This window comes from Canis lupus, chromosome X (assembly GCF_011100685.1).
Source record: "Canis lupus familiaris isolate Mischka breed German Shepherd chromosome X, alternate assembly UU_Cfam_GSD_1.0, whole genome shotgun sequence".
In the NCBI taxonomy this organism is placed as follows: Eukaryota; Metazoa; Chordata; class Mammalia; order Carnivora; family Canidae; genus Canis; species Canis lupus.
The window spans coordinates 24,955,476-24,967,509 of NC_049260.1; the positions used below are offsets into that span (position 1 = coordinate 24,955,476).

Sequence of the window (12,034 nt, forward strand, 5' to 3'; positions counted from 1 at the left end):
GAAAATACTTCAGATGGTGAATGCATAGAAATATTTTAATGTATAATTAGCAGAAAAACATTTCTACTGTAATTATTGTGGGATTTTTTTTAGGTAGCTAAAATATGATTAGGATTTAAAATCAACCTGTGTTTCATGTCACTACTGCCAGACTTTCTTTAGTTTTTCAATAATTTCAGTTTAGTGAGTGTGTCTTTGTGTCTTTTGTGTGTGTGTGCATGTGTGTGTGTGTGTGTGTGTGTGAGAGAGAGAGAGAGAGAGAGAGAAGAAAGAGCATGAAAGAGAGTGTCCTAGGGGATCCCTGGGTGGCGCAGCGGTTTGGCGCTTGCCTTTGGCCCAGGGCGCAATCCTGGAGACCCGGGATCGAATCCCACATCGGGCTCCCGGTGCATGGAGCCTGCTTCTCCCTCTGCCTGTGTCTCTGCCTCTCTCTCTCTCTCACTGTGTGCCTATCATAAATAAATAAAAAAAAAAAAAAAGAAAGAGAGTGTCCCAAAAGGCAAGTTGTTTTCTAGACAATAAAATGTCAGTTGGTCTAGTCATGGTCTGATGCTAATTAGTTTTTTTTTTATTGTAAGCAATTTGTTTGAATTTCCTTGTAGTCCCACCTTTGCCCATGAAGAAAATAAAGAAGGCTTTGCATTTGTGTGTGTGTGTGTGTGTGTGTTAATTTTGTTTGGATATTAACATTCTTACATTTGTTTGCCAGTTCTGTCTTCTGTCGATTCAATTCAAGTATGTTCACCATAAAGTATCAAAAACATCCAAATAATGGATAATTGAGTGTATATCCTTTATTTGTGGCAGCAGAATTGGTCCCCCTCAAATGACTGCAGAGCTGAGCTACATCTTTGCTTGAACGGTCACTTCTTTTCACAGTCATTTTGCCATTGTGTCAGATCTGTAGTTCAGCTATTGCATTCTCTGGAAGTTTCCATTCACTTTTAGCAAAGATAGGTGAGTCATACAAGAAGCATGCCTACTGATAAATAAACTGTCAGAGTATAATATCAAAGCATGATACACATGGCAGACTGCACAGTAAGAGCGCTCTGCCATAGGTTAGGGTTACTTAATTGCACGTTTTTGCCCTCCTAGCAGATTGTTCACACCTTGAGAGGACCCCTGCACAAAGCTATCGTACTTGCTTGACAGAATTTTCTTGGGGCAGGTAACAAATAATTAGGTGAAAAGAACTAGAAAGGATTCTAGCTTCAATTTGTTCTGTTCCCTTTGACAAGCCAGTTGTGCTTTTTGCACCTCAGATCCTGTATCTCTAAAACAAGGGAGTTCAATCAGCCCAGATTTTTAATTCATTTTTTAACTTCTGATTATTGTAAAATATAAGGGCAGAAACCAGAGATATCCTGAACCCCCATCACAATGCTTAGCACATTATAGTGTTCCATATACATCAGTTGAGTTGAACTGAATTTTGGGGGGTAAAAATCTTAGGCGAAATACTGATGTATGAGATGAATAAAGGTAAAGATCCTTTTGTCCTTAGAGGGATGGGTGGTACAACAAGTCAAGCCATGCATGGACCACCCTTTATCTCAATCTTCACTTCACCTGCCTAGAGGGACACTATGGAAATTATAGGGCTTTAGGGAACACAATTTAAAAATCAAAGGACTTAATAAGCATATAATTTTCTCTGGCTCCACTTTCTTTGATTCCTCTGCTAACTTGGAGTCATCACATAGAGAGTAATATGAAAGGTCTTAAAGATATAACATTATGCCACAGGGTGGGTGGTGGGTTGAGGTGGAGAACCACAAAACCTCTTTATGTTTCTGAAATAATGTGCTACATTTGCATTTTATTATCTTTCTCTACAGCTTTTTTCTCTTACTAGAAATCAGTGTGGGATGTGTTTGAACAGAGAATATTTCTCTCAGCTGCTTTCTGCAACAAACTGTTGAGTTGTCTACTTGTAACTACATAATCACAAAATTTTATAAATTGAGTTAATTTACTGAATAAGCCAGTTATTTTGGTACCATAGTTGCTTTTGAAATTCACTGAAATCATATGAGAACCTGATCCTAGGAAATGTGGCTTTTTGACCTACCCATTAATGGTGAACTATTTTGCCAATATTTATTGAATAATCTGTTTATTTAGCTGGTGGGAGAATAAAAATCTGTTAATCTCACTTCAGGCAAGAAATAAGAGTAAGGTTAATCAGAGATGTCAAATCTTTGAGAAGAATTTCAGAGTGATTTATCTCATTCCATTATCCCAACTTTCCTTTTCCCTTCTTTTCTATCACTGTGTTAAATGCTAACGAAGATGAATGAATAATGCATTCAATTAGTTACAAATGAAAGCTATTGATCCTATGTGAGGTTGATGTCTGAAACTAGGACTCTTAAAATTCATCCCTGTTTTTCTATGTTGGGGATGCATGATTCATTTGTACTGACTGTGTTTTCTGTTAAAGAGAGATGAAGGTGAGCTGTCGAGGCAGATTGAATTCTCGAATCCTTTGGTGATAAGGACATGTGGCCAAGTCCTGGCACTGTTGTGTAGATCAGCCTTCCAGTTATCCCCCAAACTGGCATGTTCTCCTGGCAAGGAAGGAATAAAGCCCTCGAAGTGAAAACATTTAGTTCAAAAATCCTTAATTGATCATTTCTGTACTTGTTACAGAGTGAAGGTTGCAGTGATGGGTTTCAAGGGACCTTGGAGATTCAATCAGAGAGGGTGGGGAAGGAGGCTTAATGAAGGAGAACTGCCTATTTGTCTAAAGTCCAGACAGTCTAGTTTAGCTAGGAATGAGGTTTGCAGTAGGAAATCTATCTTCAAGCGGCTTAATAGTGAACTCTTAGATCTGTAGGCTGATAACTGATAAATTGATAAGAGCGCAGAGCAGAAATATGTGGAAGCTGAAAAATCAAAGCAAGTACATCATGCAAATTAGCAATAAATGCTACAAAATGTAATCAGTAATAGTAATAATGAGTTTTGAGTAAATGGAAAGTATCATTTAAAATATTATCTTGGTGAATACCTGTGTGCATGTTTGAGCACGCAGCTTATACTTGGACTAATTAAATGCCACATTGCTATCCCATTTAGTGACTGTGTATAAGAAATACTTACTTTTCTTATTAAGTTATGAGTTTTGAGGCAGTGTGATCCAGAGCATGGAAACTAAGAAAGGGATTAAGGAGAATAAGACAACGTTATGTCCCCCAAATTGTCACAAATGTTTAATTTTAATTAACACAGAGAAAATATAGAGTAGCTTTTAAAATGGAAAACAAGGTGCAAATTGAAAATATTTGATGAAGCACTGTCATATGTTCTTACAAACTGGCCAATCCTGATTCTTACTTCAACAGTCTCATGTGACTATCAATTTGGAAGTGTTATATTTGACTCATGTACAATCTAATAGCTTTTTAGCTCGCCTGAAGGTACTACCTGCAATATGTAAGTCATTACTTGGTAGAATGCTTTGACACACTGCTCTCAGAATAAAAAAAATATTTGGGAAAATAAAACTGTGCATCATTCAGCTCATGCAGTATAACTAGAAGTCTGTATTGTTGTTGTTTTTCAGCACCTCTGACTGATAAGCCACCCAAGCTTTTGTATCCTATGGAAAGTAAACTGACAATTCAGGAGACTCAGCTGGGTGAGTAATTCTTTAATTCTGGTTAATACCCTTTTCTCAATACATTCTGACAGTTAATAAGCCTAGATTGTAACCTGATGTCATCCTCTAAGCCAAACCTATGTGTATATAAAGGGAGCAAAATTAGGAAATCCCAGCAAACATGGCCCATTCCATCCCCCACAGTGTGTGCATTAGGACCAACCTGGACATATGCATATAAAGACTTGTGTGTTTTTCAGATGGTTGTTAGGAAATGAGATGGGTTGAAGATTTTACTGATGGCATTATATTGTCATTTTATAAGGCTTGAATTGGTTTTACAACAGGCAGTGTGGAACTCTTTGAGGTATAATATACCATTAATACATTAAAATACAATTTTTGCATATTAGGAGAAAAGATACAGATTCATTAAGTGTCGCCATTACAGTTAAAAATCATTTTTATCTAATCAAATATAAAGGAATTATGCTATTTTATTTTTAATAAATATGTGAGCAGGTGGCTTGGTTAAAGGACTAATAGGTTTGGAACGCAAGAACATAGACAAAATTGCTTTGGTAAAAATATCCAGTTGTATACAGTCAGAATTCTGACATAGTTATCTTAGAGCTCAGTCTAGAATTTCTGAATGTGATGTATCTATATTCAGTATAATTTTAAGTATAATTTTAACCATATATTCATGTTTGTTAAGGAAGTTTTTTCCTATACTCACCATTTGACAGTAGAAATACTCTATTATATACAATTGATAGCCCATCCCTTAAGTTATCATTGCTATTATTGTTTGGCGAGTGAAAATTTGGATTAAAATTGTAAGTCATGTTCAAAATGAAGATTACAGATGTGATCACCTTTAATAATAGTGTATTCAAATTTATAGTGCAAAAAGATATGGTCTTAGAACCTATGAAATTACTATAGTCACCAGATTTCTAACATTGGAAATATTTACTAACTTTAAGTCATGAACATATGCAAGACTTATACAAGTCAGGGTATCAATATGCTTCTTTGACAGTAAACCCAAGCCTTTGAATTGATGCCATATACATGTAAGTGGTATTCTAATTGTCATTATTTTGAAATAGAAGACCACAAACATCATTAAACTGTGCTATATATGAAACAAAGAGATATATTAAAATTGCATTGTACTCTTTACTCATGTTATGGTATATTGAAGTATATTAGATTTTATTGCTACTTCCTGAGAAAATGTTGAAATGCAAATTCTAAGTGGCCACACTTATACACACCTTTCAATAACTTCTAGGAAGACGTATTTCTAAGGAGTTATACAAAACTATATACATCGTGGAAAAGAAGTTTATGGTACCAGTTGTCAGTAGTGAACATAGTGAAAATGAAATTGTGCCTTTTTACTTGACAACATAATTAAAAGAATACTATGAGGATTGCCCTTTAGGTTTTCTTATATTATCTATTGCTCTCTACATTGTACTAAAGTGTTATACAAAATGGAATAATTCATAAAGCTTTCCTTTTAAAAAATTACTTTTTCTTGAACAAAAATTATAAAGACTAATCAAATAGATTTGAAATTATGAAAATTTCTTATGCAGATTGGAAGTTACAACTGTATATTCATTTGAGGAAATATGGGCATGTGTGTTAGCAAAATTCTCTGAGAAGTACTATAACTCCTTTATTACCTCCACCAAAAGGAACATGAGTTCTCTTTAACTAACAAACTAGAGACATCAACCTGGGATTTGGATTCTTTTAAACAACTTTTGTTTCATTTTATTTTCTGATTCCAACTCTCAGTGTATAGGATAAATCATTTACTAACTAAAGAAATTTAACCTTAATCCTTGAATTTTTGGAGCAATAATTGATTTGAAAAAACTACCCTGTTAGTATTGTTACTGCAATAGTATTGGGGTAGGTGAACAGCTGATCAAAAGGTAAGTGAAAATAGGAAATAATATTAAGGACCAAACAAAAGGACTCCACATGCCTAAAATATATTTGTTTTCTACAAAGTGAACTTTGATTTTTCAACTCCTAGGGATTTAATCTTTGCCTTTCCAGGCTTGAAAAAGCTATCAAATTCAAGGTCAAATGTGTTATATCTTAAGAAAAGGGAACTGAATGAAGTTTCCTCTGGTGGGAGTCAGGAGACTGGCCAGGACCAGTGATGGACAGCCTGTAAGTGGTACCTACTCTTAGGATAAGGTGAGAATCTCCAATAGTCACATTGGCCAAGAGGTCAGGTATCTGACTCAACCTTGTCCTTAAATGAGGATTGACCTTAGAGGATAATAAAACTACCACATGAACTATAGTATAAGAACAATAATCAATAACTACACAAAGCCAAGTTGGTATATGTCTGGTGACCTAACTTGAACATCCTAGCAAAGTTATACACACATCCATCTGACCTTGGTAACTGTAAATCCATCAGCTCTCCAGTTTGTCTGTAAATATATAACAATAATAATGTCCTAGATAAAATCATGAAATACATGGATTTGTCTTCATCGCCATATTCTCCTTTATCTGCCATTTGCTGGCTGTGCCCACCTTTCCCTTTCCATATCCCTTGTGGCTTCCTTTTTCTCCAGTTCCTTCATCTTCTCAAAACTGGAAAGATTCTGATAGTAATCATTTAAACTATTCCAGTGTAGAAAGCAAAAGACACAAAATAGCAGAAGTACTGGGGACAAAATATATAAGAGTAACTCAATGCATATAAAATATGTAAATTGGTGGGTTTGAATTTTAATCAATTTTAAGGTGGTTACACCCTAGCACTTCCATTTTAAGTGGCATCAATGTGTTCTTTCACAATATGAAAAAAAGAACTTCGTCCTCTTTAAATAACTTTAAAATATCCAGAAATGTCTGGACAGCACTTTCTTGGATAAAATTCCAGAAATCTTGCTGTACAGTTCTGAAAATATGTTCAAGAGGTGAGCCTGACTTAGTCCTTTAAGGCTGTAGTAGTCAAGAGAATTAAAAGACAGACACTCTAGTCTTGTTCAGCTTGATCCCTGAGAGTCAGTCAGAGATGCGACCTTGTTATGGCCAGGAACCCATTTTCAGAACCTTCCAGAACAGAGAATGTTATATTCATTGTTACCAGACTTCCACAGAGTAGAAATTCATCCCACTATTGACCTAGTGAGACACATTATATTTTATAACTTAGAATCGACTGAAAATTCCCTTTAATTACTCATTTACATAAGGGTATCACTGCATTTAAATTTTGTTTTTGTTTTGTTTTGTTTTTTGCTTAAAAAATAATTGTACAGGTTAATGGTAGAAATTTTGGAGAAATACAGGAATGAATCTACCTCTATTAAATCTTCTCAGAAAATATCCATTTAATGGCTACATGATATCCATGAGTGTCCTGTAATTTCATATATATTTATTGCTGGAAATTTTTTCCATAGTTCATCATCATAAGTAATGATGCAGTGCTCTTTACTTAAACATTTTCCTTTGACTTTATAATTATTTCAACACGTCAGATTCTGAAAAGGGAAAATAATAGGTAAAAGTAAATAATTTTATATAAATTTCTTGCTGTATTTTCAAAATTCTTACCAAAGACGTTGTATAAACTCTCACCAGATGTATATAACAAATTTTTAAAATGTTTAAATTCAACTTGTTTAAACTAAGAAAAAAAGTTCATCCATTTCTCCCACTCTCTAGCCCCCCACTTCTTGCAACCACCAATCTGTTCAGTGAATCTATGAACTTGTTTTTTGTTTCGTTTTGGGTTTTTTTCTTAGATTCTACATGTAAGAGAGAACATACAGTACTTGTTTTTCTCTGTCTGACTTATTTCACTTAGCTTAATACCCTCAGGGTCCATCCAGGTTGTCACAAAGTACAAGATTTCGATTTTTTTTATGGCTGAATAGTATCTTATTGTAGATAAATTATATCTAATCTATGTCTATGTCTATATCTATGTCTATATCTATATCTGTATCTATACACACACACCACATCTTCTTTATCCATTCATCCACTGATGGACACTTGGGTTGTTTCAACATCTTGACTATTGAAAACAATATATATATATATATATATATATATACAAATTATATATAATATATATATATTTACAAATTAGTGTTTTCATTTTCTTCAGATAAATACCTAGAAGTAGAATTGCTGGATCATATGATAGTCCTATTTTTAATTTTTTGAGGGACCTCCATGCTGTTTTCTGTAGTAGTTGCACCAATTTATATTCCCATCACGGATGTACAGGTTCCCTTTTATCCACATCCTCTCCAACATTTATTATTTGTTGTCTTTTTGATGATAGCTATCTGACAGGTGTGAGGTGATATCTTAGGGTGGTTTTGATTTGCAGTTCCCTGATGATTAATAACACTGAGTATCCCTTTATGTTCCTGTTGGCCACTTGTATGCCTTCTTTGGAAAATGTCTATTCAGGTCTTCTGTCCATTTTTAAATCAGATTGGGGGCATTTTTGTTGTTGTTATTAAGTTTTTTGTGTGTGTATTGTGAATATTAGCTCCTCAGATACATAATCTGTAATTATTTTCTCTGATTCATTAGGTGGCCTTTTTTTTTTTTTTTGGTGGCTTCCTTTGTCATGCAGAAGTTTTTTAGTTTGACGTTATTCCACTTTTATATTTTTGCCTTTGTTTCTTTTGCTTTTGGAGTCAGATCCAAAAGTTCCATATCAAAACTGATGTCGGGGAGCTACAGCCTATGTTTTTCTTTAGAAGTTTTATGGTTTTAAGTCTTACGTTCAATTTGGTTATCCATTTTGAGTTAATGTTTGTCTTTGGTATTAGTATTACTTTTATTCTTTAACTTGTGTCTGTCCAGTTTTCCCAACACCACTTATTAAAGAGGCTGTCTTTTTCCCATAGTATATTCTTGGCTCTTTCTTCATAAATTAATTGACAAGTTATGTGTGAGGTCATTTCAAGCCTATTCTTTTCCATTGATCTGTATGTCTGTTTTTATGCCAATACCTACTTTTTAATTACTATAACTTCATAATATAGTTTGAAATAAATTAGCATGATGTCTACAGCTTTATTCTTTATCAAGACAGCTTTGGCTATTTGTAGTCTTCTATGTTTCCATACAAATTTTAGGATTGTTTATTCTATTTCTGTGAAAAATACCTTTGGAATTTTGATAGCAGTTGCATTAAATATGTATATTACTTTGGGTAGTTTTGAGATTTTAACAATATTAATTTTTCCAATCCATGAGAATGGAATAGCTTTTTATTTATCTATTCATTTATTTTTGTCTTCTTCAATTTATTTTATTAATTTCTTACATTTTCCAATATACACGTCTTTCACTTCCTTAGTTAAATTTATTCCTAGGAATTTTATTCTTTTTAATACAATTGTAAGTGGGATTGTTTTCTTTTCTTTTAATTTAAATTCAGTTAGCCAACATAAGTACATATTTACTTTCAAATGTAGTGTTCAATGATTTATCAGTTCAGTTGCATATAATACCCAGTTTGGGGATAGTTTTCTTAATTTCTCTTTCTGATAGTTAATTATTAATGTATAGAAATGCAACAAATTTCTGTGTATTGATTTTGTATCCTTAAATTTTGTTGAATTCATTTATTAGTTCTAACAGGCTCTAGAGTTTAGAGTTCTAATGAGTTTGATAACTTTTCAATCTTTGATAAGATTAATAAAATGATACATCTTTGTAACATAGTGCTTTTGAAGGAAAACTCAGTTTCCTTTGATGTCAGAATTACTTCTTCCTTTTCCCACTTAACCTCTTTCTCTCACTGTTTACTCATTGCATACAAGTGGCCTCTCTTTTTTCAGAATTAGCCACATTTTAAGGGTTTCAGATAAATGGAGATTATTTTAGTAAATACCTGTGATTGATGAAATATGGAAACCTAATTTAATGTCTTTAGTCTCTATGTATTTTCTTCTCTTGCTTATCCTAATACTCAACTGAGTACTTTCTCTAGATTCTACGTTTTTTAATAAAGTTCACAGTAATTTTGTGATATACCTTGGGCACAGGAAATGCCAATAAATACTAATTAATGACAAGATATACATGCCACAAAGGGCACACATCTCTAAATTTTCTGCAAGAGAAAATAGTGAGACTGAACTGAATAAACTGTCCAGTAGCACTCTTATTTTTTCTTTAATATTTAATAATGTTTGTTAAGTTTGTTAAAAAGCAAACACTTCTGTATCTGAGCAAGTAACAAGGATTCACCATATGTTAACATGAAGAGGAAAGTGGTTGATGACAATATCGAAACCTCAAATTTTTGGACATCTGTCCAAGTAAAGGGAGACACATAACATGTAACTTTATCCAGTTTGGCTATGGGCTAATTAAAATAAAGTGTCACACTAGAACTTGAGTAGCACATTGTGCCCTATTATACCATATTATAGTTTGCAGGATTTTAAATTTCAAGTAGGCTGAGGGAAAAATGTTTGTATCTTATATAATAGATCCTGATTGATATCCTTAAAGGAAAACTTCTTATTATGTAAATTATACATTTAATTTACTGTGTTGCTAAAATAATTAATTATTGAAACATATCCTACTTCATGCTTTTTTGAGGATAATTTGCACAAGCTATTACATTAGTTTCATGAATATAATATAGTAATTCATCAACTCAATATATTATGCTATATGTTCACCACAAGTGTAGCTATCATCTGTCATATGATGTTATTCTGATACCAATGACTCTATTCTCTGTGCGGTATCTTTTATTACCATAATTTACTCATTCCATAACTGGGAGCCTTATATCCTGGAGCTGTGTATAAATATATTGTGTCTGGAATGTTTTACCACAAATACACTAATTGAGATTTTAATCAAAGGAAACCCCATAGGGAATTATTATCTGACATTTGCTATCTGGGTATGTATTTTAATAGCTTGAAACAAAGCATACCTTCTCTGAATAGTCACTACTCTATCTTTCTAAAATTGGAAAGCTTCTTTGTTTCTTTTTCAGGTAGGGAAGTACTTAATATCAGTATCCTAGAAACAAAACAATTTGTGTGTTGAATATGATACCTCATCCTGTAAGTGGCATATAATACTGTTGATGCTAAAAAATGCTCTGTTGCTAAGTCATGCAAGTGATGCAAATATGACCTTGCTTTCCAAGAAGGAGGGAAGGAAACAATGACTGGATTTTTCCATCCACAGTCACTCTTGGTTGTTGGGAACAAATGTAATGTTGTTGACTTTGTTTTTACTGCCATATAGGGAAAGTACAAGGCTTATTTTCACTGACAAACTTATATAAAAAAAACTGTAAACCTTCCTTTCACTCTGGATAAAAACATGTGTATCCAAAGTCCAAGTTTTAGATGAAAAATGATGTACTTGTTGCCCACTTGAGAAAGATATGCAGATCAGCATAGTTCTGTTGCCTGGCATAACACTTGTTAGACATAAATTGGAGCTTTTGGACAAATAGATATCATAATTAAAGCATATAAAAGCAAATAAAGACTGGTATTATAATTATATAAACTGATGACATTCAGTTCTACTCACTCCAGATTTATCATGACATGATAAATGAAAGTAATAACTCTTGACAGCTGTTGTGGTCTGATATCTTACTTTTGAATCCAAAAGCCCCTTAAAGATCATGATTGTAACCTGAGGAAGAATATTTTTATATTAGTATTTAGTTAATACTTCATATCATAAAGCAAACGAGAAATCAACAAATGGAAACTAGTTTTAGTATTCTTAGATCATTATATGACCCAACTTATATGAATCTCATAGATTTCAAAATCAAAGTCTTTCTTTAGTGCTAGAGAAGAGGAATAGGCTGGGTAAAAATGCAGCTTGAATGTTTGCATCAAAAAATGCCTATCTAAGCAGAAGTCGAACTTCCTTTTGAGTTGTTAACCATTCAAGGCCTAATGCTATGACAGGTTAAGAAAGATGGAGATGGAGGTTAGAACGGTAGCTATAGGTCACTGATATCTGAAAATCTGGAAGCTAAAATGCATTAAAAACTGGAATAAAGACAATAAAGTACACCTGCTTGTTCTTACCTTGGAAAAGGGTCAAAACGAGGAAGAAAGATGGGAAGAAAGAATAGGTCCAAGAGTGTTGTTACAAAACCAGTGCAGAAAGTCCAGTGAAATCCCCAGCTCTGGATCTAGTTCTGGTCTAGTTTGTTGGACACAAATCATGCAGATTACTCTTCTGTTACAGCACTGAGTACTATTTTATGTGTTGCTGACCCCCTAAGTAACCAGATATGAGTAACTCTTCACAACTCTAAATTTAGGAGCTTTAGAAAGTGGAGATGCTTTGATAGTTATCAAGCCAAATCTTCCCTTTAACTGATGAGAAAACAGAGACAAA

General features: G+C 33.5%; 1 protein-coding gene across 2 annotated transcripts in view; it reads left to right on the forward strand.

Moving 5' to 3' along the window:
* IL1RAPL1 (interleukin 1 receptor accessory protein like 1) overlaps nt 1-12,034 on the forward strand; it is a 1,348,418-nt gene that overhangs the window by 1,042,467 nt on the left and 293,917 nt on the right. For both annotated transcript variants that reach the window (XM_038587125.1, XM_038587126.1), the window contains one exon: nt 3,572-3,646. In XM_038587125.1, coding sequence (XP_038443053.1) covers nt 3,572-3,646 — 75 coding nt within the window. The remainder of the gene's footprint in view (nt 1-3,571; nt 3,647-12,034) is intronic.